This window comes from Mustela nigripes, chromosome 13 (genome assembly GCF_022355385.1).
Source record: "Mustela nigripes isolate SB6536 chromosome 13, MUSNIG.SB6536, whole genome shotgun sequence".
Classification (NCBI taxonomy): Eukaryota; Metazoa; Chordata; class Mammalia; order Carnivora; family Mustelidae; genus Mustela; species Mustela nigripes.
Genome location: NC_081569.1, coordinates 63,380,067 through 63,406,870, shown reverse-complemented (window position 1 = coordinate 63,406,870; position 26,804 = coordinate 63,380,067). Strand labels below are relative to the sequence as shown.

Below are 26,804 nucleotides of genomic sequence, written 5' to 3'. Positions count from 1 at the left end.
GGAGCAGGCTGTTTCCAACCCGGGGAAATCGGCCGAGGACTCATATCCCCCAAGCCTAGAAAAGCCATGGAATGTAACAGAAACAAGTATTTTTTTAAAAAAGGAAAAAATTTATTTACATCTCACCCTGGGAAACCTTTCCCCGGGCGCAGGCATGCGGCACGTCTGAGGCCGCCTGCTTTTCCCGGCGCCTGCGGCGCAGTGACCCTCCGGAGCTCTCCCGGCCGGAGCCCAGCAGGTATTGCTATCCGGCCTGCAGGGAGCAGAGGCCGGGTAGGAGTCCGAGGTTGAGTACTCCTCAAAGGTTAGTGCTGGTCGTTAAGTCCAGGGCTCCGAACTGTTTAGGCAGTGGGTTGCTCAGGATGAGATGCAAGTTCCCTTTCGCCTGGCTACCGTAGTCCTTGACACTTAGGTCCAAGAAGGTGCGAAGAGCACGGGGTCGTGAGTAGTGGAGACTCACCACCGCCCCTCCGAGGAGGAGGCACAGGACACCTGCGGCGGCGCGGACAGAAAGAAACAGGGTAGTCAGGGCTCCAGGCCAGAGTCTGGCCCGCCCCCTACAACCCTTGGGGGCTACCCCTTGCATTTCCTCCCCCCACCCACACGGCAGAAAGATCTCTAATACGGATTACGTGATACATGAGTTCATGCGCTAACTGGGGCGAGCCCCCCAACCCTTCAGAGCCCCCTGCCTCATCTGTAAAATGGGCATAATTGCCCGTTTCTAGGAACTATTAAGAGAAGCAAATTAGATAATATATGTGAACTCATTCTGTAAACGGGAGACGAACACATCGGTATAAATCCCGCCCCCACCCCCAGCCTCCCGGAATCGATCCCCTTGGTCCTCACCGGTGGCCAGGGTGACCCAAAAGGCGGCCCCATAGTGAGTGGTGAGCATGGAGGAGCCAAGGCGGAGCGGGCAGAGAGGCACGCTGGAGATGGTGGCGAAGGCGAAGATGGAGAAGAGCGTGAAGGCGCCGGTGGTCAGGAGAGCGAGGCCGCCGTAAAGCGGGACGGGCATGGAGAGCAGCACGTTGGAGAGGAGCCAGAAGCAGAACGCCACCCTGCGGAGGGGACCCGCCGCACAGTGAGCTTGCCCCGCTTGCTCTGTGTCCCTACCACAGTACGAAAGGCGGGGCTGGGATGGCGAAGGCGCAAGGGAACCCTCCCGGGGAGTAACCGACTCCCAGCCTTTGCTGGGTCTCTCTGGGTTTCGACGGTCTGTGCGGACCTCAAGACTTTCCGACCCGAGAGGCCGGAGCGGTGGGGCTGTAGCTAGACCTCACATCCTCCGGCGCCGCCCCGACACTCCCTCCCTCCCACGTGCCTTCCCCTCCAGCGCTCACCACAGCGTGGCGGAGCCGTAGTGTCCCGCCAGGCGATACTGGCGGTAGAGTCCGCAGGGACTGCTCGGCGTGAACTTCTCCGCCAAGTAGAGAACAGGATCGGGCAGCCCCTTCTCCAGGGCCTCCGAGTACTGCTCGGCATAGTTCTCACCCAGACGCCAATTGAAGTGCTCGTTGTAGTCTATGGTCTCATTCAGCTGCTGCACTGGGGTCCCTGCGACGGGAGTTCGAGGGCGACCGGGGTCATGGAGCTGCGCACAACCCGGGACACCGCAACTAAGCTACTATGTGTCGGAAAGGGGAGGTGTGAGAGAAATGGGTTTGGCAGCTGTTGGGGGAGGGGGGGGGACTCGGATCCGCGAGGGCTAAAAACTATTCCAGCCTGTGGAGTCTGAGATTTCCTCCAGCTGCCCCTACCACATTCCCCCAGCCATGGGGTCTGCCAATCCAGAAGTTCACTTTGACCCAGCCCCCTCACCTGTGAGCGTAATATTAATTCCCTCCAGGCCAACGTGGAGACCAATGTGAGCGCTGACTCGTGCTGCACTGAAGGCCTTGTAGGATGTGTTGGTGTTCATCCCACCCACTGACCATTGTGCGCTAAAGTGCACGGCTGTGGGGAGAGACACCAGTGTCGGAGGGGAGGGTTATGGAGAGGACTGGGGAGATGAGATGAGGGGAGTGGTGATGGCAGGTAGGACACTGTGCAGAGTCCATTCTACCCATGGTAAGGGTAGAAGAGTGGGCACTAGAATGAGCTGAAGAACGGAAAGAGGGTGCAGCAAACAAACCCCAAATCTCCATTTTCCCCAGGTGCCCTCCATCCACCTCCATCCTCACCCCAGGTCCTCTCCCCATCTGTGGCACCACACACTCACCCACAATTTCCGCGCCTATGAACAGACTGAGAAGAACTCTCACCAGCCAGAACCAGCGCTGGAGGAACAGGCACCTGGGTCAGGCCCGGTAACTGACACCAGAGTCCCCAAGACCTCCCTTGACCCCATACCACCTAGAGATTTAGTGACCCTGCAACTGTCCCTTTTTGCCCCATACTCTTTTCCCACTTATATTCCTGACGTTTTAAAGCTAAATTCAGTCTTGCTTTTTGTGCAAGTCCCTCTGGAGCCACTGGCATTTCTGATGTTTTCTAGCCCTGCACTTCTGCCTCTCTAGCCCCATTTCCCAGTCCACCCTGCAACCTGGCTCCCTGCCTGGTGTTATCACATCACCTTCACTCTCCCAGCTACCTGGCTCCTGGTCCTGGTCTTGCCGGCTACTGGAGTCACTACTATGATGAGGCTCAGTGAGTCCAGAAGTGCCAGGCAGGCTGGGGTCACCTCCCCCAGGAGAGGGCAGCCCCAGGGTCCTGTTGCCAAGTAGAGGAGGTAGGAATGCAGCCTCTCGGATATTCCTAGGTGCACCAGTTTCCCAAGGAAACTGACACAGATAAAAATTCAGGGAGGCCACGTACTCCTAGACTGGAAAAACAACTTAGGTTCTGGGAGCAGGGAGAGGTCTGGGGGAATTGCCAAAGGATAAGTACTCAGTCTGCTACAGTTTCGAATCCTTTGAAGAAGTCCCTCAGTCCTTAGGATGGGAGCATGCATACCCATGCATCTCAACCCAGCACATCAGTCTCAGCTGCTGGTTTCTCTCCTCTTGGTCGACAGGTCAGCACCTAAAGGCTGAGATTAGAGTGCAGCCACAGTCTGAGGAGAGGAGGGAAACTCCGGCAACATGTGAAGACTAGCATTAGCTCCTGGATTACTGGGCTGGGCACCCACTCTCCGCAGCAGCCTCTAGGATGATCCAGGTAAGGTCAGTCTAGAATGTCTTACACAGGGCCTCCACCTCTCCCAGTCCTTGGGCAGGGAGGGGTCCCTGCTGTACCAGACTTCTGGGTCTGCTCCACCTATGCTCCGCTGGTTCAACGTTTCATCTGACTAGTCACGGAGGCCCTTGTTACAGCAGCACCTGGCCTAGGTCTTTCACAGTCAAGCTGCCCATGACCCTCACGCCCTAGCATCTAGCGCCCACTTACCGAGTGACCACGAATCCCAGGCAAGATGAGCAGGAAGCTGGCGGCCAAGGCCAAGAACACCAGAATGACGATGAGCAATGGCACGCTGAAGCCGGGTGCATGCCAGGGCTGGGGGTAGAAAGGCAGCTGGCCATTCCACAGAGTCATGCTGCAACTGGGCCAAGCTGGGTCCGCTGGAGGGGGAAAAGTGCAAACCTGGCACCAAGCCTGGGGCCGCACTTCTCTTTACCCTGTTCCCTGCGTTCGTGGACAGGACTTAAGGGGCTGGTCAAGTCTGAGCTCCTCAACTTGCCCCTAAGGAAGCACAGCGGCTGGCTGGCTGCCTTCAAGTGCTCTGGGTTGGCCCAGGCAGGGTTGGGTAGGCGGGAGAGAGGAATTATTTCTCACTGGCTAAAGCCAGTTACTTTCGAGGCTCTGTGGTTTGCTCTATGTTTGAAAGTGGTACAAGACCTGGAGCCCTTTTATAGCACCCTGGGCAGCTTGCTGGGCGGATGGCAGGGCTTGGCAGCTGGGTGCAGCTCGGAAGAGATCTTGCAAATAAGAGGCGGAGGCTACTATGCAAATGAGGGAGCCCAGCCTTCACAGTAAGAGGGCGAGCCTCCCGTCCAGATGTGGTCATTTGGCGCTGGTCTACCTGAGTAGACACCAGGGCGGCTGGCCTTAAAGGATCTGCAGAAGAGGGTAAGGGTGTTGCTGGGGTTGGGCGGAAGGATCTTCAGAGCTGGGAGGTGTGGGGGGTAGAGGTATTGCTGTGTTGGGAGGATGAAGCCTGGGAGGAGGGCAGAGAAGCAAAGATTCCAAGAAGAAAGACTTCTGATCTCAGCCAGAAGCTGTAAACCAGAGGTTGGAGGGAGTTTGGGGCCTGATCTTTCCAACCCTCCTATGCATGCACAGGCATTCACCGTGGAGTAGGAGGAGCTGCAGGTCCCGGTTCCCAGCTCACTAACCGCTTTCCCTTCCCTGCCTCCTCTAGGAGAAGCAGTTACTGAGGGCTTGGGGATGGAGGTTGGAGGTTGGGAGTTGGGGAATAGGGGAAGGCAGCCAGGCTGGATGTAAATTTCTGCTTGGAACTGACAAACCCCAGAGGACTGGTAGCCCTGGGGCAGGGGTGAGGGGCATCCTTTAACCAGTGTTAGTTCTTCCAGCAGGTGGAAAGCAGGTACCAGTGTCAGTGCCTACCAGGTGTACTGAAAAGAGTGGCATGTGGATGCGGGTTCTTGGTGATGCTTCTATAAGCTTTGCTCCAGAAACGAAAGCAGCAGGCACCTCCTCCCCTATGTGGGCTGTAGGCACGGGGGATACCTGCTCCTTGTCCCTCACTTTTCACCTCCCACCTCCCAGGCGGCAAGGTCAGCATGCTCTGCCCAAGGCCAGAGGCAGTAATGCTCCTGGGAGCTCTGCTGACTGCATCCCTGGATCCAGCGGGTAAGTGTCCGGTGCCCCTAGCTTCGGGATGTCACCCTGTACCTCCTGAGGGTGGGGGGAAGAAACAGATGGAGGCAGGCTACAAGATCGGTCAAATCGCAGCGCGGCTCCGCGGGATGGGAAATTTCCCAGCGCAGCCTCATCGAGGCTCAGGTGTTGGCTCTTGGGTAGAATTGGGGGCGCTCCGTGAGCGGGAGCTGTCGTAGGGAGGGAAGCGCTGACGGGACCGCTCTCTGACCCGCAGGCGGCCAGGACTCATTCCCACTGTCCTGGGAAGTGCAGCGCTATGACGGCTGGTTCAACAACCTGAGGCATCACGAGCGTGGTGCTGCCGGTGCGTCCTGTGATATGGGTAGGAGTTAGGGGGATGACTAGTGACGCGCAGAGAAGCGGAGACTACGCGCGGCGCAACTCCCCCCATCTCCCCGCCCCCGCGGCTGTCTGCGTAGCGAACTACGCACTCCCGGGGCCAGGAGACCCCGGCGAAGAGGGTCTTGAGGGTGAGGATGGGGATTTGAGGTAGGCGTAGGGAGAAGTCTGTGCGCTTGTAGGGGGCGGGGGTGCTCTGATAGCCCAGCTCCCTGCTTCCCACAGGCTCCCGACTCCAGCGCCTCCTGCCAGCCAATTACAAGGACGGCGTTTACCAGGCTCTGGGGGAGCCGCTGCTGCCCAACCCGCGCCGACTCAGCGACGCCGCCATGCGCGGCGCAGCCGGGCAGCCATCCCGCCGCAACCGCACGGTGCTGGGGGTTTTCTTTGGTGAGAGCAAAGTGGGAAGACGCCGGGGGGTGAGCAGTCACTTAGCTCAGCGCCTGGGGAGAGGGGTCCTGCGGCCCGTCCGCAAAAGCCCGGGGGACGGACTACAGACTCCCAGGCACCTCCTCCGCCTTAAGCAACTCTTCCAGCCCTTCTTTATCTCGAGGGATTTGGGAGTGTCGAACACTTCTAGCCCTTCTTTATCTCGAGGGATTTGGAAGTGTCGAGTCACGGATACTTGCTTCCCTAATCTTTCTCTTACCCCTTACTCCAAACCTAGGAGTGTCATTGGACCTCCTTTATAGCTCTAGGAGTTGAGTCCCCTGCCACCGCTCTCCTACCCGTACGATTATATCCTCTTTCCTCCGAAGTGAAAGGAGGAGGCAAGATCTGTTGGAAGACGGGAATTGATTTGGGGGAACCCTTATATTAATTATATTATTTTGATTCTTACAACAACGTTATGAGGTGGCTTGAGAGGGTCCTATATCCCTACTTTGAAAATTAGAAAAAAAGAGCTGGTGGCCGAGTTTGCACTTCAACATGTCTTTTGAGTCTTGAGAAACCTAGAGAAACTCCGAGCCCATGGTGAGTGGCGATTCTCATCCGTATGCCATGGCCGCAGGCTACCACGTGCTCTCGGACCTGGTGAGCGTGGAGACCCCCGGCTGCCCAGCCGAGTTCCTCAACATCCACATCCCGCCCGGCGACCCGGTGTTCGACCCCGACCGGCGCGGGGACGTGGTCCTCCCCTTCCAGAGGAGCCGCTGGGACCCCGAGACCGGACGGAGCCCCAGTAATCCCCGCGACCTGGTGAGACTAGGCGGCCGGGGTCCCGAGGTCGCGGCCCGACAGGGCGGGGCGGGGCTCCCACCCCCTCGCCCACCCACACCCGCTTCCGCTCCCCCACCCCCGGCTCACCCTGGCGGCTCACCGTCTTCGTGCCCCTGCAGAGCAACGAGGTGACGGGCTGGCTGGACGGCAGCGCCATCTATGGCTCCTCGCACTCCTGGAGCGACGCGCTGCGGAGCTTCTCCGGGGGGCAGCTGGCGTCGGGGCCCGACCCCGCCTTCCCCCGGGACGCGCAAAGCCCCCTGCTCATGTGGACTGCGCCCGACCCGGCCACCGGACAGCGCGGGCCCCGGGGGCTGTACGGTGAGGCTGCGGGGCGGGCTGCGGCGGCCGGGGCGCGGGGCGGCCGGGGCGGGCTGCGGGCTGCGGGCGGCCACACTGGCGGTCAGTCCGCCGCTCACGTCCTCCCCTGCGTCCCCCGCGCCCTGCGGCCCCGCGTCGCGTGCAGCCTTCGGGGCGGAGCGAGGGAACCGCGACCCCTTCCTGCAGGCGCTGGGCCTGCTGTGGTTCCGCTACCACAACCTGTGCGCGCAGCGGCTGGCCCGCGAACACCCGCAGTGGGGGGACGAGGAGCTGTTCCAGCACGCGCGCAAGAGGGTCATCGCCACCTACCAGGTCAGTCACACGCCCCGTCCCCGCCTCCCCCCGCTCGGTAACCCGCCCCCCCCCCCCCCCCCACACACACACTGCCCGCTGCTGCGCCGCCGGAGACTCCGCTGCCCCGCAGAGCCCTCCATCCTCACACAAACAGCCCCCAGAACTGGAGCTAACGTCTAGGAATGGACCCCGAAGATGAGCAGCAGGCCAAGGGCCATTATACACGAGACTTGGCTGTGGTTATTAGTTATTAGGCCACTGCCATCCCATGTTCCCAGTGGGGGACAGGCCTCTGCCCCTGTCCTGTTGGAGTTGCCTCCCTCCTGACTGCCCCTGCCTGGCCCTCACCTCCCACCTAAGCCTTCCTTGGGCTCAGACCGCTCTCAGCATGGCTGCTCCAGCACTTGCCTCCCTTTTGCCCTGTCTTGACCCTCAGAACATAGCTCTGTATGAGTGGCTGCCCAGCTTCCTGCAGAAAACACCCCCACGATATACAGGTAAAGGAGTTGGGGGGGAGACACCTGGGCTGCCGTGGGGGGACAGTGAGGGACACTGGTCAGGATATACAGGGGAAAGAAAACAGGTGGCTGCATGTGATGGCAAGATGTGATAAGGAGTCTATTTATCTTCTTACCCCTATTGGGCAGGGTATCGTTCCTTCTTGGATCCCAGCATTTCCCCAGAGTTCCTGGCAGCATCTGAGCAGTTCTTCTCCACCATGGTGCCTCCTGGCGTGTACATGAGGTGAGGGAGAGGCTGGCAGAGGTAAAGGGAGCACACTGGCAGAGGTAAAGGGTCAAGGACCTTAGGGACCTGGAGACTTTTATACACCTCCACAGTTTGAAGGGGAAGAGAAGCAGATTTGAAACCCTAAATAAGACGCAGGGGTAGGAGTTTCAACCTTAACAACCCCTCCTAATGGCTGGGCTTTAGTTGCTGACAATAGGATTTGTCCAGCAGCTTGTTACTCTGGTCCCTCCTTCCCTTCCCACTCTAGGTGGACAAAGAGCAACCCATACCTTCAGTCCACACATATTGCCACATCCCTGCTGTGTTCAAAGAAGTTGCATCCTCAGTCTTGGCCAAACCCCTAGGAGTCCCTCACCCCATTCAACCTCATCTCAGCTTTCCCCCTGAGTTCTCATCCCATCTTTGATTCCCCATTTCAGAAATGCCAGCTGTCATTTCCAGATGGTCCTGAATGAGGGTTTTGGCCACTCCCCAGCTCTCAGGGTCTGCAACAGCTACTGGCGTCGGGAGGTCAGCCTGGGGTCTGGGTCAGGGGAAGATGGGTCAATGTCTGTTTTGGCACACAGGCTGGGAAAAGCAACCATTCCAGATCTTGGGTGTTGGCACTCCAGATAGTAGGAGATGAAGGAATGATCAGAAAATTATCTAGAGACAGCAGCTCAAGAGTCAGGATGGGCCAAAGGCTCTCAGTCCTGAGGTGCTGCATGGTTTAGGATGACAGGGACTAGGCTGTGGGAAGAGGCCCAAGAGCCTATCCTGAATGTGTTATTATTATTTTTTTTTCCAGAATGCCAGCCTGAACAGTGCCCAAGCCGTGGATCAGCTGCTACTGGGAATGGCCTCCCAGATTTCAGAGCTGGAGGACAGGATAGTGGTTGAAGATCTGAGGGGTGAGCTTGGGAGCCAGAGGGGATAAGAGCCAGAGGCTCGGGAGCCTGGGGAACCTTCTGAGTGAACCAACAGTCAGACCCTAGGGTACCTACAATGCAGAAGCACAAATATACATGCTGCAAATAGCCATTAAAAGAAAAAGTTTTTAACTTTTTTTTTTCTTTTTTTGCTTAATTTGAGTTTAGTGTGGTTTTTCATTCTAAATTAACCTGTGTCTGAATATGTTGGGGGGAGGGGTGACAGCACAATCTCCTTGGTGCTTAGGTCTCTAAAGATTTTCATCCAGTCCTGTCTTGAGGTTGAGGAGGTAAAGAACAGAGAATATACTGCTTGGTGATTAGAACAGTCTTGAGTCCCAGGGGAAGATTCTTGCCAGAAAAATTGCCCTTGATCACACATGATAACATTGTGCACGCCCATGTGTATGTTAGGGAGAGCCCCACATAGAGGCAAGGCTGATATTGGCACAGGTCACATATGGGGAGTGTGCCAGGGACAGGTAGTGCCAACAGCCTAATGTAAGGTTGCTGGGCGAAGAAGGGTCAGGATGATTCAGCCCTATAGCCTTGTGTCTCTCCTTCTCAGACTACTGGCCTGGTCCTGGCAAGTTCTCCCGCACAGACTACGTGGCCAGCAGTATCCAACGTGGCCGAGATATGGGACTGCCCAGCTATACCCAAGCCCTGATGGCTTTGGGGTTGGATACCCCACAGAACTGGAGTCACATCAACCCCAGTGTAGACCCCCAGGTGAGAAATAGTAATGATGGCAATAGGAGCTAAAACTTTCTTAATTTAAGACCTGTATACATGTAACTCATTTAATCTATATAAAAAATGCTATAGGATAGATACTTTCATCATCCTTATCTTACCAATGACATAGTCGCTAAGTCAGTCCTAGAGACAGGATTTAAATTCAGCCAGCCAACTCCAGAGTACATTCCTCACCACTACACTGTACCACTCCTGCAGGGTGGCCTGGGTTGGGTGCCAGTGTCCTATTTCTGCAGGCTCCCTCCTGCAGGAATGAATTAGGTGACCTTGAAGCTGCTTATCTCTGGGACCAGATAGTCTGGGCACTGGTGGTCAGAGAATATGGTCCTCAGGCACTTAATGGTGGTCTTAGCCTGGGCAGGGACACACTGGTCCTCCCATCGGACTTGCCACTCCTGAGGGGGACTGCCTAGGAAGAGGAGACCCCCTCGGGCCTGAGCAACAAGATAGGCAGCTGACGGAGTCCTGTGTTTGAAGGAGGGAGCATCAGCGAGTGCTCTCCCTAACATGCACATGGGCGTGCACAAACACACACACAAATGGGCACACACACACACTCCTCACCTCCCATGGTGCCCAGGTGCTGGAGGCCACAGCTGCCCTGTACAACCAGGACCTGTCCCGGCTGGAGCTGCTCCCTGGGGGGCTCCTAGAGAGCCATGGGAACCCCGGGCCCCTCTTCAGCACCATTGTCCTTGACCAGTTTGTGCGGCTGCGGGATGGCGACCGTTACTGGTTTGAGAACACCGGGAATGGGTAAGGCCTGCCTGGGTCCCTTCCTCAGACTTCACCTTGGCCTGGGCCCCAGGCTGCCTGCGTGTAATGTCAGTGGCTAATGTGGGCCCTTGATTCCCAGCTGGCCTTCCTCCTCCTCCTCCTCAGCCCTTCTGGGTCTCTTCCCTCATCTAAGGCCCTGGGTCCCAGATTGCTGGAGGCTGGCAGCCCCTTCCCATTCCAGCAATTCCTGACTCTCTCCAACTTAGGCTGTTCTCCAAAGAAGAAATCGCAGAAATCAGAAACACCACCCTTTGGGATGTGCTGGTGGCTGTTACCAACGTGGACCCCAGTGCCCTGCAGCCCAACGTCTTTATCTGGCAGGACGGTGGGTGGCCTGGGAGAACATAGTGAATGGCAACCAGCGAGAGGACCAAGGATGGGGGACAGGAGCACTTGGTCCTGTCCAGGGAAGCAGGTGCCAGGCAGCCTGTTTGTTGTGGTGCTGGGAAGCCTGCATTAGCCTGCCTCCCCTAGTAGGACTGGACTAGTTTGCAGGCTGCACTCTGTGGTCAGGCTGCGGTGGGTGCTGAGAATAGGATATGGAAGGGAACTTTTTGAGGAGAACAAGCCCTAGAGAGGTGGGCCTGGAAGGGGAATTGTACCTAGTTCTTTACAGGAGAAAGAGGAGTCGTCCCTGGCCCTGAGTGAGATGCTGACTTTGAGGTCTTCTGTGTCCTTTCCCTCAGGTGCCCCCTGCCCTCAGCCTCGGCAACTCACAACCCAAGGCCTGCCCCATTGTGTGCCCCTGACCATACTGGACTACTTCGAGGGCAGTGGTCCTGGGTTTGGCATTACCATTGTGGCTCTCTGCTGTCTTCCGCTAGGTGAGCTCTCCACATGCTCACCCACTTTTCTTCCCCTGGCCACCCCTGCACCTGCCGACTGTCCCTGCCCCTCATAACCTGCTGGTCTGTGGCATGAGCTCCTTGCCACTGTCAAAGCCCGGCTCAGAGGACCCTGTGAGGGAGGGGCAGCAGCAGAACCCTCAGTGAAGCTGCAGGCAAGGGGCTCCCCTCTCCACAGGCTCTTTCTGATCTCTTCCAGTGAGTCTGCTTATCTCTGGTGTGGTGGCCCATTTCCGGAGCCGAGAGCGCAAGAGGCTACAGAAGAAAGGCAAAGAGAGTGTGAAGAAAGAAAAAGCCAAAGATGGTGTGCCAGGTAAGATGGGGCTGAGGGGAGGGAGGAGCTGGGGACCAGATAGGGAGCCCAGGGAGAAAAACCAGGTTACAGATATGGGGAGAAAGCCAGGCTTTGGCGTGCCTGCTCAGACTGATAGAGTGGAATTTGCTTGAGGTCAGGGCTTGGGTATCTACCTCTGCTGAACCGCTCTGCCCAACTGTCCTTTCCCCAGCGATGGAGTGGCCGGGCCCCAGGGAGAAGAGCTATCCCATCACCATCCAGCTGCTCCCAGACAGGCGCCTGCAGGTCCTGGACAGGTGGCTCTCTGTGCTTCGCACGGTCCAGTTGCGGTCCCCGCAGCAGGTCAACCTCATCCTTTCCGGCGACCGCGGACGTCGCACCCTACTGCTCAAGATCCCCAAGGAGTATGACTTGGTATGGCTGTCCTGCTTCCCCTACCTGGAATGCTCACCAGTCTCCCCTCTCAGAGCGAGTCCTGTCAGCTCACCCTCTCCTCAGCTACAGAGCTTCCCTGTGAAGGCAGTGCTGGGGAGAGGCAGACCCGGCACTCCACGTGACCCTCCCTCTGACCCCCTTGGGCCACTCATCTGGTTCCAGCCTGGATGGAGGGAGGGGGCAGGGGACAACTTTTCTCGTCTTCCCTGAACTCAAGGTCCTTTTGAGGGGAGGCTGAGCCAGAGTTGGAGCTCCGAGCACTGAGCGGGCTTCCTCCCACCCAGGTGCTGCTGTTTAACTCTGACGAGGAGCGGGGTACCTTCGTGAAGCACCTGCGGGACTTCTGTGCGCAGTGGGCTCTAAGCCTTGATGTGGCTGAGATGAGAGAGAAAGAGTTGTTCAGGAGGGCTGTGACCAAGCAGCAGCGGGGCCGCATCCTGGAGATCTTCTTCAGACACCTGTTTGCCCAGGTGCCATGGCTCTGTCTTTTGGAGACGGGACATGGCTGGACAGGATCTTACCTGGGGTGAACTAAGCTTCTGGTCTGTGGGCTGGGGACAGTCAGCCTTGACTGAATCGTAGCTTTGCCACTCACTCCCTGCCTGACCCGCCAACCCCACCACACCCAGCTAGCACCATTCCTTACTGTGTAAATCTCCTGGATTTTGGGTCCAGGGAGAAAATGGGCTGGCTGCTAGAAATTGGAGTCACCCCCTCAACAGGAGAGCCAAGGCCCAAGTCAGAAGTGTATCTAAGGACTGAGCCACCGGGCTCACCCTTTCTGAATTGGACTTTGGGGAGATGGAAAGGGTCACTGAACTGCACCCAACCCAGGCCTCACCTCCTTCTCTCTCCCTCCCTCTGCTGCTGCCCGGGGGCAGGTGCTGGACATCGACCAGGCAGATGCAGGGACCCTGCCCCTGGACTCATCCCAGAAAGTACGGGAGGCCCTGACTTGCGAGCTGAGCAGAGCTGAGTTTGCCGAGTCCCTGGGCCTCAAGCCCCAGGACATGTTTGTGGAGTCCATGTTCTCCCTGGCCGACAAAGATGGCAATGGCTACCTGTCCTTCCGGGAGTTTCTGGACATCCTGGTGGTCTTCATGAAAGGTAGGGGGAAGGTGGGCCATTCTAGGAACCTGCAGTCTTTCAGCGCAGAGGTGACCTGCATCCCTCTTTCTCTTCCCAGGCTCTCCAGAGGACAAGTCCCGCCTGATGTTCACCATGTATGACCTTGACGCAAATGGCTTCCTCTCCAAGGATGAGTTCTTCACCATGATGCGGTATGGTGTGGGCCCTTCCAGTTCTGAGACTCCCTGCTATTTGAGACAGGGAATGTCAAATCAGAGGGTGGGTGAGGAGGGTATGTGACCATCTGTACTGAAAGGTGGCTTAGCTGCATCCTCCTAGACTCGAAGAGCATCTAGCTTCATAAGAAGTTTATCTGGCCAGGCCCCTGCCTCTAGGAGGGTCTGTTATCTGCGCTGTCTGTACCAGCCAGAAAATTCTCCCTCCCTAGTTAAAAACAAACAGACAGATAAAGAAGCAACAACAGCCAAACCAATATGACCAATAACAAAAGTCTATCAGCCCCCTTTTGGATGCCTTTGGACCTTTATAAACTCTTGTCCACTGTACATAACACTGTGCTTTGCCCTGTGAAATAACGACCAAGATGAGCTTGGTCATTCTTCCTGTATTAATCACCGTGACATACAGGAGGAGAAACATAGAAAGTTCCTCTATATTCCAATCCTCTTTCTTCTTCTTGCGTAAGCTATTTCTGGTTAGGGTGTGCTGATAAAGACCAGTTTTGGGTGCATGGACTTCTTATTCTAAAAAACACTGTTCCGGTTACACAGCCCCCTTCAGCTCCGTAAGGACAAGGGTCTGATTTCTCTTTTATTTCCCACCGAACCCACCTCTTCTTCACTGTGATTGGCGGGTATTAAATACAAACTTACCTGGATCACATGGAATAAGTGAACAAATTAATAAATAGAATGCATAAAATTGTGCGGAGTCTTTTACCTTTTCTACCTCTCCATTGCCTTCAGCATTTCCCTGAACTGCTGCATCCCTCTTGCACCCCAGATCTCCACAATTGGGCATGGGCATCTAAAAGGCTGGGGTGAAGCTGCCTGGGTGGCTGAATCAGTTAAGTGGTCGTGATCTCAGGGTTGTGGGATCAAGCCTGGCATTGGGTCCGTGCTCAGCCTGGAGCCTGCTTGAGATTCTCTCCCTCCATCTCCCCCTGCCCCTCCGACCCCACCCCTGCGCGCACTCTCTCTCTAGTCAATCAATCAATCAATCTTTAAAAGGCAAGGGTGAAGCCGATTGCAGTCCATCCCTCACTGGGGGTGCCATCGCAGACCCAGGCCTGGGTGAGACTCTAGGGAATCCAGGAGAGGGTCCCTGTCCCCTAGGGCTGAGCAACCACCATCTCCTCCTACCCAGTTATGAATCCTGCTCAGTTTCGCTTGGATGATGCATTTTTTGAAATGTGTTTGCTGGGCCATGTGCACAGACGTCTTCTGTTGGACTCACACAAATGTGCACGGTTGGTTGGTTTGTGTCCCAAAGCTCAGCCTATAAAAAGAGTGTGGCCACCGCATCAGCCAGTCTGGGTGCTATCAGATGGGGTGTGGAGACACTCCTGCATGGGCCCTGGGGTGTTGGCACAAGGAAGCGGCAACCATTGTAGCTACATCTCCTCCCCCCACACCCGGGCCATCTGTGCCCTCGCTGGACTGTGAAAGGGGAAGGCCAGAGGCGGCATGGGATGCATTAACGCAAGAGAGTGGGCAGAGAGCCTGTCACGTGAGAAGCCCGTGGCCCATCTGGACATGTCTCTACACTAAATGGACAATTATCCCAGCTCTCAATGCCCCCTCATTTGAGGGCTGCCTTCCGTAATTGGTCAAGGTCGCTTTCAATTTCAAACCCTTGGCCGCCCCACCCAGCTTCATGTCAGCTGCAGGCTAGATGAACACCTTCTCAGTGCCATTTCCTGGGTCATTGGTAACCACATGAGATAATCTGGGGCCCGCCCCACCCTGCTCCTGCCTGAACCTGACCTTGCTGGATGACAGTCTACTCTGTCTCTCCTCTTCCTCCAAGGTCCTTCATTGAGATCTCCAACAACTGCCTATCCAAGGCCCAGCTGACAGAGGTGGTGGAGTCCATGTTCCGGGAGTCTGGCTTCCAGGATAAGGAGGAGCTGACGTGGGAGGACTTCCATTTCATGCTGCGGGACCATGACAGCGAGCTCCGCCGCACGCAGCTCTGCGTCAGAGGTGGAGGTGTGTGTATGTAAGAAGTTGTAGGAGTCATGGAGGGGTGTTCCTTCAACATGAGAGTGGATAGGACCTGGGTTGTATGTCTCCCCAAGTCTTTTGTGCCTGGTATAGAGCCAAACACTTGTCATCAAGGGTGTCACGTACAGCTGTACCATTTGTGCACTGGACAAAGATGCCTACTGAGAGGTCAGGGGGTGGGCTGAAATCCAGCCTACATGCCACTCACTGAGCTCGTGGGCACTGCCTGGGATACACCTAGTCAAAGGAAGAGGCATTATTTTCTTTATACAAAAGATGCAGGGTTGCATCTGCCTGCAGTGGTCCCCTTTCCCAAATGTACCAAGTCACTACCTCGCCGAGCAGTGACTGCCCTGTGCACAATGGGTGCTCAGTATGGGCAGTGAGTGGAACAAAGCTGGAACAAGAGATGAGAATGTGACAAAGTCACTGGCAAGTGCTGTGGCAGCCTTCCTAGAGAAGTGGGGTGGCAGGGTTGGGGGCAGTCTCCTATGCTTCTGCCCTGGTGGGGAAGCTGTCCAGACTCTTGTTCTTCACTTCAGGTGTTGGTGACATCTTTAAACCAAACATCAGCTGTCGCGTCTCATTCATCACTCGGACTCCTGGGGAACGGTGAGCAGGAATGGGGTATCGGCAGGTCCCCTGAAGAGAAGTGAAGGAAGGAGGACTGGCTGCGTCAGTCCCTGGGACCAGATATTTGCCCTCTGAAAGTAGCTCTTAGTCCACGATCGATCCTGGCCCAAATTCCACTGCTTCCCACATCTCATGTGGCTCAGGAGCCTGGCTCTCTCCCTGCCACTCCAGGATAGAATCTTCTAAAACAGAAGACCAGATCATATTCGTTCATTCTGCCCTGCCTCTCCTGCCTGGCTTCTCTCTGACCAGTTTTATGGGCAGGTTCTGTGGGCAGCCCATGGGGACCAGGATCCATCCCCATCTTCTGAAGTTCTGATCTGGTGGTTCTTCTCCTGGCTGGCACAGACAAGGAGAGAACAAGCCCCGTTTTCCATTTCTCAGCTCCTGCTCCCAGAAACGGGAACTCCCTCCCTCAGAAGCCTCAGAGCTCGGAGGCCCTGGGCTGAAGAAGAGGTTTGGCAAAAAGTGAGTATTTTCCAGAACATCAAGCCCAAGGAAACATGGGGAGAAGCCTCAGAGTCTCTGGGCCTGGCCTACTCCTCCTGGACACACAAGGCCATGTGTCTCATTCCCTGACTGGTGGGACACAGAGTCAGTGATTCTTTGACATCTTCCAAGCTCTGCACCCTTATCTTCAGGCATAGGGCCTGGCACGCAGAGGCAAGACTGAGATGGCAATAGGGGGTCTTTTGGCTCCTGCCTGCTTTGGGCACAGCTGCAAGGCCTGTGCAGGGAATAGCAAGAGGGAAGGACAGTCGGACAGAGGGAGATGAGGTGGAGTAATGGGGAGACAGAAGAGTGGGCGTAGATGGAGCAAATAAATATGAGAGGTGCAAGTTGGGGTCTGCTCACCAGGTGCTGTTTCCTTCATCTGTTCTGGCCCCTCCTAACCCTGCCAGGTCTCCTTCATGGGGCAGCATTCAGGGGATGCTAGGGCCGCCGGGACTCATGGTCAGTGCCTCCCACAGCTGCAGGGTGGCAGGGTCCACTCCCCGGCTATACACAGAGGCGCTGAAGGAGAAGATGCAGCGGGGCCTCCTGGCCCAGAAGCTTCGGCAGTACAAGCGCTTCGTGGAAAACTATCGGCGGCACATCGTGTGTGTGACGGTCTTCTCAGCCATCTGTGCGGGCCTGTTTGCAGAGCGCGCTTACTGTAAGAGCTCTGGGCTGCGGGCAGTGGGAAGGGAGACATGGAGAGTCTTCTGGGGGCTCTTTCCACCGGAGCCCGGGTGTGCCAACTCAGGCCCGGGCCCCCAACCTCTGGGCCGTGCTGATCCACCCCTTGCCCCCTCCCCAGATTACGCCTTTGCCTCGCCGCCCTCAGGCATTGCGGAGACCACCTTTGTGGGCATCATCCTGTCCCGGGGCACAGCCGCCAGCATCTCCTTCATGTTCTCTTACATCCTGCTCACCATGTGCCGCAACCTCATCACCTTCCTGCGAGAGACCTTCCTCCACCGCTATGTGCCCTTTGACGCCGCCGTGGACTTCCACCGCTGGATTGCCATGGCTGCTGTTGTCCTGGCCAGTCCGTGGCTCCTGGGCCCCCTCTCCCACCCCTATTGCTGCAACCCCCTGGGTCTACCTGTGGGGGAAATAGTGAGGAGACTGGATCTACTACTCATCCCCCCATCTGTCCCTCTGGGCATCCTCTATCCCTCAGGGTGGGAGGTAGGGTCGGGCCTGGGTGGCATCTTGAATGGGGTCTCTCTCAGTTTTGCACAGTGCTGGCCATGCGGTCAATGTCTTCATCTTCTCGGTCAGTCCCCTCAGCCTGCTGGCCTGCATGTTTCCCAACGTATTTGTGAACGATGGGTCAGTTCTGGGGAGGGTTCCCCCTTGGGACATTTGGGCAGGCCAAAGGGCATAATGGAAAAGCAAGAGATGGCCATGGACACTCTGCTCTGTCTTTGAATGAGGGTGAGAAGCCTGCTGGGGAAGCTGAAAGTGACTTCCTTGCCATGGAAGGAAGCTGGCCTTAATTATCTGGGAAAGGTGTTCAGGAGATGAATCAGAGACCCTTTCCCGTGTGTGCCTGGCATAGAGCATGGCCTCTTAGCCTATCCTTCATTCACTGGGCAAACATCTATGGAGCACATCTTATGGGCCCGTTCAGGTGCAGAGAAAAGGCAGGCCAAATTCACACACTCATTCAGCAAATACTTACTGAGTCTTTACTACGTGCCTGACATTGTTTGAACATAGGGATTAGAGCAATGAGCAGAGCAGAGCCCCACCCTCGCCCCCACGGAGCTTACAGAATATGAACCAAGCACTCAAGGAAGCAAATGTCAGCTGTGGTAGGAGAGTTCAAGATAACACAGGAGGAAGAATGGCCGAAAGAGCAGAGGGTAGACCTGTGGGAGGCTGGGTGCCATGTTCCTTGGATGGACCCCTAGCCATCTGAGTGGTGGAGGTCCAGGAAGCTCAGCGGTCAGTGCTGGTGGGAGCAGCATTACATGGTGACGGTTGGTGGGGGGTGGCCGTCCTGCCCCAGCCAGAAGCTCCATATGCCTTTGTCCCACAGGTCCCAGCTTCCCCAAAAGTTCTACTGGTGGTTCTTCCAGACGGTCCCAGGTAGAGAGTGGGGCTGTATGTGGGGTCTGGGGGTTCTAGCTGAGGATCTCTGCTTGACTTCCTCTTCCCATGAGTACCTCCTTGTTTGTAGTGGTCATGGTTTCTTTCTCGTCTCCAGGACAGGCCCCAGCTGCAGTTAAGCTGTTCTGGGGGGCGTGGGAGGTCAGAAAAGGAGGGCAGAATGGGGGCATGCTCTGTTGTATTCTCAGCCCATGCAGAGGTCCTGAGAGCATTCTCTGGCCCTCTTCCCCTGCTCTCAGGTATGACAGGGGTGCTGCTGCTCCTGGTCCTGGCCATCATGTATGTCTTTGCCTCCCACCACTTCCGACGCCGCAGCTTCCGGGGCTTCTGGCTAACCCATCACCTCTATATCCTGCTCTACGTGCTGGTGAGGGCTTCCTCTGGGCGGGGCCAGGCCATAGGGCAGGGATGAGCCCTCATGAGGGATAGGGAGCTGGCTGAACTGGACCGAAGATCTCAGAGTGAGACCCTGAGATCAGAGACCCCAGTCTGTGAAGTCTATACTGGCTTCATTGACCCAGGCCGAGGGCCCAGGCAGGAAGTGTCTGGGCAAGGGGAGTGCGGGGTGTGGGGGCACCTGGCTGGGCCTGAGTTGTACTAAATGGCCTTTTCTCCAGATCATTATCCATGGCAGCTTTGGCCTGATCCAGCTGCCCCGTTTCCATATCTACTTCCTGGTCCCGGCACTGATCTATGTGGGAGACAAGCTGGTGAGCCTGAGCAGGAAAAAGGTGGAGATCGGCGTGGTGAAGGCAGAGCTGCTGCCTTCAGGTACCAAGCCCAGCCTGACCCTGGGGGGAGAAGTAGAAGTCAACTCTAGGGATATGTGGAGACAGCTCCCTAGGCCTCCAGACCACCATTGAGGTTTCTTAGAGCCCCTTGGGGAACCCGTGCCTTTCCTGATGTAAACGGAGCCCCATAAAGGGCTATGCTTGCCCCCAGGAGGACTTGCAAACAAGTAGAAGTAACCATGAGAAGAGGCAGCTGGAGGTTCATACAGAGAGGTTTAAGGATAACACAGAGCCCACACCCCTTGTGTGTGGCCCGAGTGCACCTTGGGGATCCATGTATACTCCTCCCTTCTCCACAAATAACCGCCCCCCCCCAATCAGAGATGAGCAACTGGCATTTCAACAACATTTCAAGAGTCTATGTTGACCAAGGTGAGGATTCACATCACTGTAGAGGCTGGCAGATGATTGTAGGTATTGTGGGACCATCTAATCTTCAGGACCAAGTAAGAAAATTAACCTCATTTCAACTTTATGTCAATTAAGATTACTCAAGGACAAAAGCTCAGCATGGTGTTAGTATAACCTTTGTACTCTCCAGTACTCGAAAGTCAACTTTTTTTTTTTTTAATCAACTTTTTTAACAAAGAGAGAACAGGCCTGAAGCTCAGCCACAGTCAGGTAATAGTATCCAGCTAAAATCTGATAAAATGTGCTGCCTTCTATTCAGAACACATGGTACTGGTTTTTCCCCCTGTCTTAGTGAGCTGAAGTTTGTCAAGGTAAATCAAATTGAAAAAGTAGGTCAATTTTAAGAAAAGTATTAGGGAAACAATAGTGCAGAGGTGTGCAGAAATGGCCCATCACAAAGGTAATTCTCAAATGGTAGAGGTTTGGTAAACACTGAGATGGTCCTTGGGGACCCTGAGGTCCCCTGACCTGTAGGTCGATATTCAGGACAGTGATACACGGCCTGGGCCTTTCATCAGAATAAGGAGTGGAGGGGAGGCGAGAGGTGGAACCAGGAGCAGAGAAACTCAGCTCTTGGGTTACCCAGGAAAGAGAGAAGGGGATCCTCCAACTCCCACCCCCAGGAACTCCACTTGTTCAGACCATATATGCCCACTCCCTATGCCTCAGGTGTGTGGAGAAGACAGGGTATCTGCCTGTCCTCAGGTACTAGGAGCAAGCCTTCTGATCCCTGCCCTTGCCTGCCCATGACCCCCAGGAGTGACCCACCTGCAGTTCCAGCGGCCCCAAGGCTTTGAGTACAAGTCGGGACAGTGGGTGCGGATCGCCTGTCTGGCTCTGGGGACCACTGAGTACCACCCCTTCACACTGACTTCTGCACCCCACGAGGACACGCTCAGCCTGCACATCCGGGCGGCAGGACCCTGGACCACTCGGCTCAGGGAGATCTACTCACCTCCAACAGGAGATGGCTGCGCCAAATACCCAAAGGTGACCAGACCCAGGCCAGATGAGCTACCCACCCCACACCCCCTTAGCAGGCCTTGCCCTGCAGCCCCAGGCTCCCCAGCGTCCCTCCCCTCCCCCAATCCAGAGACCGGTCTTTCCAGGTAATGCCATGGTACCCCCTTTCGCCTCACTCTATAAACATACCCGCCTTTCCTTGCCTCCCTCCTCTAGCTTCAGAACTATTGTGGTGGTGGAGCTTAACTCCAGCCTACTCTTCTTGCAGCTGTATCTCGATGGGCCATTTGGAGAGGGCCACCAGGAATGGCATAAGTTTGAGGTGTCAGTACTGGTGGGAGGGGGCATTGGGGTCACCCCCTTCGCCTCCATCCTCAAAGACCTGGTCTTCAAGTCATCCTTGGGAAGTCAAATGCTCTGTAAAAAGGTGAGTGTCTCTTTCCCATCCTTTGAAGGGGACAGACTGCCTGATTGTGGCCCCACGTCATAGCAGAACAATAAGAGGAGAAGCCCTCAGCTTCTAGACACCGATTCTGCTGGGGTTATTCATACGCTGTTGTCCACGTGCTCAACATTTGAGGGAGGGTAGGAGGTATAGACAGAAGGGCCTCTAGTGTGATTTGTTGGTTAAAAGCCTGTGGGGCTGCCAACGTTTGGTGTCTGTGGGTGGTCGGAGGCTTTCTGGCCTCTTGGGTGAAGGCATCTGGAGTAGAAGAACCGTGACTGGAGCCAGGTCCTGAGCTCCCGCCATGTGTCCCCAGATCTACTTCATCTGGGTGACGCGAACCCAGCGGCAGTTTGAGTGGCTGGCTGACATCATCCGGGAGGTGGAGGAGAATGACTGCCAGGACCTGGTGTCCGTGCACATCTACATCACCCAGCTGGCCGAGAAGTTTGACCTCAGGACCACCATGCTGGTAGGGCAGGGCCGGCAGTCGGGGCAGCTAGGTGGGCCACCATCTAGACTAAGAGTTAACTCTGGCTCTGTTTGGCGGCGCCCTTCCTCCTCTACTCCCTCTCCCAGTACATCTGTGAGCGACACTTCCAGAAGGTGCTGAACCGGAGTCTGTTCACGGGCCTGCGCTCCATCACCCACTTCGGCCGCCCCCCATTCGAGCCCTTCTTTAAGTCCCTGCAGGAGGTCCACCCGCAGGTCAGTCCCACCTCACCTGTCCTGGGACCCTGGCCCTCCCCTGCCAGGATATCCTGCCCTCAAACACCCTACAGATGTAATCTGAATGGAGGACCAGGATAGGATCAAGAGTTGGAGGAAGGCTTCAAGCCCAAACCCCTGCTGTCCCCAGCTCAAGCCTCCCGCTTCGGGCCAGGGGTCAGTTAGCTGGTCATTCCAGCAAGCTTGAGAAGCGGCTTCTTCCCAGGGTGAGCATCTTAAGCTCTCAGGCCTCTCCTCTCTGCAACCATTCCCCTCAACACACTTGACAGGTACCAAAGATTGGAGTGTTCAGCTGTGGCCCTCCAGGAATGACCAAGAATGTAGAGAAGGCCTGTCAGCTCATCAACAGGCAGGACCAGGCCCACTTCGTGCACCACTATGAGAACTTCTGAGAACCTCTGAGAACTTCCTGGTTCCTGTTTCCCCTCTGTGGACCAGCCCTACCGGCAACTTCTTTGTCAGAATCCACCTCAGGCCTCAGCTAGAAAGCTGGATGAGCCCCTCCCTCATGGCCCTCTCTGAGAAGTTAGAAAAGATTCCTCCAGCTCAAGTCACAGCAGGTTATGGCAAACAAAAGCAGATGTTACAGCCCCTGCCTTGTAACATCTGTAAAGGTGAAGAGATACAATAGGGTTTGCCTCTGATAGGTCCCCATGTCTCTGTTTTCCTTGCACAAAATCAGTGTGTTTCTTTGGTATTTTCCTGACCAAGGCATTTAAGGGACGATGGGGTGGGGATATCTGATGTGAAGAGAGAGCTAAGTGAGACTCACCTCAGAGCCTATCTCAGAAGCCATGATGCTTAGAACCTGGATAGTCAAACTGCCTCTATTCAGTTTCTGAGGCCTTGTTCCTCCAGCTCCACCCACAACCCCTTCTTGCCCCTAAAGAGAGCTCAAAGAACAAATATGGCTCCCTAGTCCTGATGTTCCCATGGTCAACTAGTAATGCCTGCGGCTGTGATCTTTCTGTGGCCCCTCTTTGAGCTTATGGAACAACCTCTGGGCTCTGAGACCAAGGTAGTCTAGCCTGTCTGCCAGACGCTGAGAACTCCCTTTCAGTTCCCTACTTCCACAGGAGCGGGGTAACCAGCTGTCCTGGTTTGCCCAGGGCTCTCCCTGTACAACCACCAAAGGTCTCCTGTCCTCAGAAACACCTCAGTCCCAGGCAACTCCTCCTCACAGGAGGCAGCCTGGGATGTCACTTCCACACTGGGCTCTTTGAGACCTTGCTTTTCCTTCTCTAACTGACCCTTTCGTAAAAAGTTGGGCTTTAGTTTTTTAAATATAAATTGAAGTATAATTTTCATACAGCAAAGGATACAAATCTTAAAGTTACATGTACATGTACATGTGGTAATACTACTCAAGTCAAGACATACGACATTTCCATCACCCCAGGAACTTCCTTGTACCCTTTCCAGTCAGTCTCCCCCAACCAGTAGAAGCAACCACTGATGTGATTCTTGTCACTCCAGATTAGTTTTGGTCATACTGAATGTATCCTTTGGAAACTGGCTTCTTTCACTAAGCAGAATGTCTTTATGATTCATCCATATTGTGTGTTATCAATAGTATATTCATTTTCATTGCTGAGTTGTATTCTGTTATAGAGATGTACCAAAATGTTTATCCTTCCTTCCACTGATGGACATTTGGGTTGTTTCTAGTTTTTTATAATTCTCAATAAAGCGTCAATGAACATTCTCGTACCTGTCTTTGTTGGACCTAGTGCACTCATTCTTCTTGGGTATATATCTAGTAATGGAGTTGCTGGATCATGGAGTCTCCAACCAACATGAGGGAGGGAGAATTTCTGTTCATCTCCACATGCCTGCCCCAAACTCCTCTCTTCCTTGGTCCCACCCAACCTCTTCTTCCAGGCCAAATGCCTTTGGCTCCCAACCTTTTATATTGAAGAATCTCTCTGGCAAAAGTGGAAGAATGCTGGATCAGAGACCAGAATTCTGGGGCCAACTTTACCCCTAAGTAGCTACAGAGGAAAAAAACCCTTAACTTCTCTGAGCCAGTTTCCTCATGTATTAAAATGTCTATGTGGGTATTAGGAAGTCAGATACCAATACAGGCACAGAAAATGTTTCAGATGAGAAAATGTATATGCTGTGTGCCAGTCTCAGCCTAAAATAATTAGTGCTATAGCTGGACCAGTCCTTGGGTTTCTCCTTCTGATTGTAAGATGTCCATAGCAATAACCATCAGGGGACTTTGAAAGAGATGAGGCTTATTACTTTTAAAAGTTGGAAATTACATGGCACACCTGGGGCCACACAGTGAGGTCATAGTTCAGGCCTGGGGTTCTGCTTCTATTGGGGTAGAGGATGGGTGTTTAGGGTTTTGCAAGCTCACTCTTTATTGGTGAATTTAAAACATAAGAGCTGGGTTGGTAGGTGGAGCACGCAACTCTTTTGGTCTCAGGGTTGTGAGTTTGAGTCCCAAGTTAGGTGGAGAGTACTTAAAAATAAAGTCTTTTAAAAAACCCATAAGAGGGGTGCCTGGGTGGCTCAGTCATTTAAGCATCTGACTCTTGATTTTGGCTCAGGTCATGAATCGAACCCCAACATGGAACCTGCTTAAAATTCTCTTTCTGCCCCTCACCCCCATCTCTAAAAAATAAAAATTAAAAAACCCCATAAGGGTGGGAATTGAAAGTACAGGAAGAGAAAAAGAAAGAAGCTCAAATAGTTATCAAACTCAACGTAGATTTCTTAAACAATGGAGCTTTGAGTGGTGAGGTGGGAGGGATTGTGGCCCGGCTCTTTATCTAGTCTTCTGGTGTGGCTGGCAATGTGTTTATTCAAGATAGCTATCTTTTCAATGACTGCCTCTTTTTTTCCGTATTTATTGAGAAATAATTAACCTGTATCACTCTATTACTGTATAAGTTTAAGGAGTTCAGCATAATGGTTTGATTTACATATATTGTGAAAGGATCACCACAATTGCTTCAGCTAACATTCATCATCTCATATAACTACCATAAAAAGAAAAGAAAAAAATCATTTTTTTTCCGCTAGTGATGAGAACTTGTAGGAGTCACTCTCTCTCATTTTTTTTTTTTTTTTTTAGATTTCATTTATTTATTTGACAGAAGGAGACCACAAGAGAAGGAACACAAGCAGGGGTAGTGGGAGAGGGAGAAGCAGGCTTGCCACTGAGCAAGGAGATCATTCAGGGCTCGATTCCAGAACCCTGGGATCATGACCTGAGCCGAAGGCAGACATTTAATGACTGAGCCACCCAGGTCCTCCAGGATTTACTCTCATAACATCTTTCCTGTGTATCATACAGCAGCGTTAGCTAATGTAATGTTGTACATTACATCCCTAGAACTTATATATCTTATAACTGGAAGTTTGTACCTTTTGATCCCCTTCCTCTACTTCCCCCTCCCCACACCCACCTCTGGTAACCACAAATCTGATCTCTTTTTCTATGAGTTTGGTGGCTTTTTCTGTTATTGTTCCATGTATAGGCGAGATCATACAGGGTTGGTCTTTCACCGGTGACTTATTTCACTTGCCATAAAGCCTTCCAGCTCCATCCATGCTACCAGAAAGGTAGGATTTCCTCTTTTTTTTATGACTGAATAATGGTCCACATATATACTTACATACCACAACTTCTCTATCCATTTATCCATCGAAGGACACTCAAGTTGTTTCTGTGTCTTGGTTAACACAAATGCCTCTATGAATAAGGCAGTACAAATACCTTTTCAAGTTAACATTTTTGTTTCCTTTAGACATATTCCCAGAGGTGGAATTGCTGGGTCATATGGTAGTTCTGTGTTTTCTTTTTAGAGGATCTTCCATACTGTTTTTCACAGTGGCTGTACCAAATTACAATCCTCCTAACGGAACAGTGCACAAGGGTTCCCTTTTCTCCACAGCCATGTCAGCATTTGTTGTCTCTTATCTTTTTGATGATGGCTATTCTAATAGGTGTGAGGTTTTAGTTTGCACATCCCTAATGACTAGCAATATTGAGAATCTTTTAATGTACCTGTTGATCTTTTTTATGTCTTCTGTGGTCCTTTGACGATTTTTTTTTTAAGATTTTATTCACTTGTGAAAGAGAGAGAAAGAGAGCAGGGGGAGGAGCTGAGGGAGAGGGACAAGCAGACTGTGCACTGAGCACGGAGCCCAATACAGGGTTCTATCCCAGGACCCTGAGATCATGACCTGAGCTGAAACCAAGAATCAGATGCTCAACTGTGCCAATGCCTTGGCAATCAAAAGTTAAGTTAGTCTCTTGCATTTAAAAAGAAATAGGGGGACACCTGGGTGGCTCAGTGGGTTAAAGCCTCTGCCTTTGGCTCAGGTCATGATCCCAGGGTCCTGGGATCGAGCCCGGCATCGGGGGTCTCTGCTCAGCAGGGAGCCTACTCCCCCCCCCCACCTCTGCCTGCCTCTCTGCCTACTTGTGATCTCTGTCTGTCAAGTAACAACTAAAATCTTTAAAAAAAATTAAAAATAAATAGAAAAGGAAGATGGAAAGAAGGAAGGAAAGTGAAAGGAAGAAAGAAAGAGAAAGGGAAGGGGGAAAGAGGAAAGAAAAAATGATCAGGGCTTGCACTACAGTATAAGAATGTATTGTATAATTGCAATATGTGATGATTATTAATCTACCTATTTATTAACAGCACCAAGCCTATGAGCTTCCAGCCCTCCTGCTCCTCACTGGTGCACAACCAGTGATTAATCCTAAACTCTAGTCTCTTAAATCTTGACCTTAGCTTATTATTCCTAAATCTGGCCCATCAGTGCCTTCCTTATTCCTTTCTAAAGACTGAGTCTTTTTATTTATTTATTCTTGTTAAAGATTTTATTTACTTATTTGACAGAGATCACAAGTAGGCAGAGAGAGAGGAGGAAGCAGGCTTCCCACTGAGCGGAGAACCCGATGCGGGGCTCGATCCAAGGAATCTGAGATCAGGACCCGAGCTGAAAGCAGAGGCCTCAACCCATTGAGCCAACCAGGTGCCTCTAAAGACTGAATCTTTTAAAAGATAAAGTATTTATCTTCCCCATCTTAACTCACCTCTTCTTGCCAGACTAGAGGATGATATTGATGATATTGATATGATTATCCATAACACTCTACTCA

General features: G+C 53.8%; 2 protein-coding genes across 2 annotated transcripts; one reads left to right on the top strand and one right to left on the bottom strand.

Annotated features, from left to right (window-relative positions):
- Positions 1-95: 95 nt before the first annotated feature.
- On the bottom strand, positions 96-6,594 carry DUOXA2 (dual oxidase maturation factor 2). Its single transcript, XM_059372729.1, has 7 exons — positions 6,509-6,594; positions 3,394-3,566; positions 2,228-2,285; positions 1,828-1,962; positions 1,350-1,563; positions 853-1,067; positions 96-492 (listed from the first exon to the last, which is right to left on the bottom strand). The coding sequence occupies exons 2-7, from the start codon at positions 3,538-3,540 to the stop codon at positions 299-301; spliced, it is 963 nt and encodes a 320-aa protein (XP_059228712.1). The 5' UTR covers positions 3,541-3,566; positions 6,509-6,594; the 3' UTR covers positions 96-298.
- DUOX2 (dual oxidase 2) lies at positions 4,742-23,389 on the top strand. Its single transcript, XM_059372727.1, has 33 exons — positions 4,742-4,818; positions 5,063-5,152; positions 5,413-5,577; positions 6,200-6,387; positions 6,528-6,729; positions 6,875-7,041; positions 7,460-7,520; positions 7,671-7,767; positions 8,193-8,283; positions 8,561-8,663; positions 9,250-9,413; positions 10,021-10,196; positions 10,424-10,542; positions 10,904-11,041; positions 11,262-11,375; positions 11,569-11,771; positions 12,077-12,262; positions 12,674-12,899; positions 12,979-13,072; positions 14,910-15,091; positions 15,649-15,718; positions 16,124-16,207; positions 16,711-16,895; positions 17,040-17,270; positions 17,458-17,557; positions 18,270-18,319; positions 18,580-18,707; positions 18,958-19,111; positions 20,300-20,532; positions 20,774-20,932; positions 21,267-21,422; positions 21,530-21,658; positions 21,949-23,389. Exons 1-33 carry the CDS (start codon positions 4,749-4,751, stop codon positions 22,069-22,071), a joined length of 4,638 nt encoding a protein of 1,545 aa, XP_059228710.1. The 5' UTR covers positions 4,742-4,748; the 3' UTR covers positions 22,072-23,389.
- The last annotated feature ends 3,415 nt before the right edge of the window (positions 23,390-26,804 follow it).

Bases quoted from the DNA above. Each gene is read 5' to 3' on its own strand.
- DUOXA2 (XM_059372729.1), bottom strand. From the start codon at position 3,540: ATGACTCTGTGGAATGGCCAGCTGCCTTTCTACCCCCAGCCCTGGCAT. The intron at 1,564-1,827 runs GTGAGGGGGCTG...CTCCCGTCGCAG, and splicing joins AATTAATATTACGCTCACAG to GGACCCCAGTGCAGCAGCTG. The intron at 1,068-1,349 runs GTGAGCGCTGGA...TCCCCTCCGCAG, and splicing joins TACGGCTCCGCCACGCTGTG to GGTGGCGTTCTGCTTCTGGC.
- DUOX2 (XM_059372727.1), top strand. From the start codon at position 4,749: ATGCTCTGCCCAAGGCCAGAGGCAGTAATGCTCCTGGGAGCTCTGCTG. The intron at 9,414-10,020 runs GTGAGAAATAGT...CATGGTGCCCAG, and splicing joins ACCCCAGTGTAGACCCCCAG to GTGCTGGAGGCCACAGCTGC. The intron at 17,271-17,457 runs GTCCGTGGCTCC...GGTCTCTCTCAG, and splicing joins GGCTGCTGTTGTCCTGGCCA to TTTTGCACAGTGCTGGCCAT.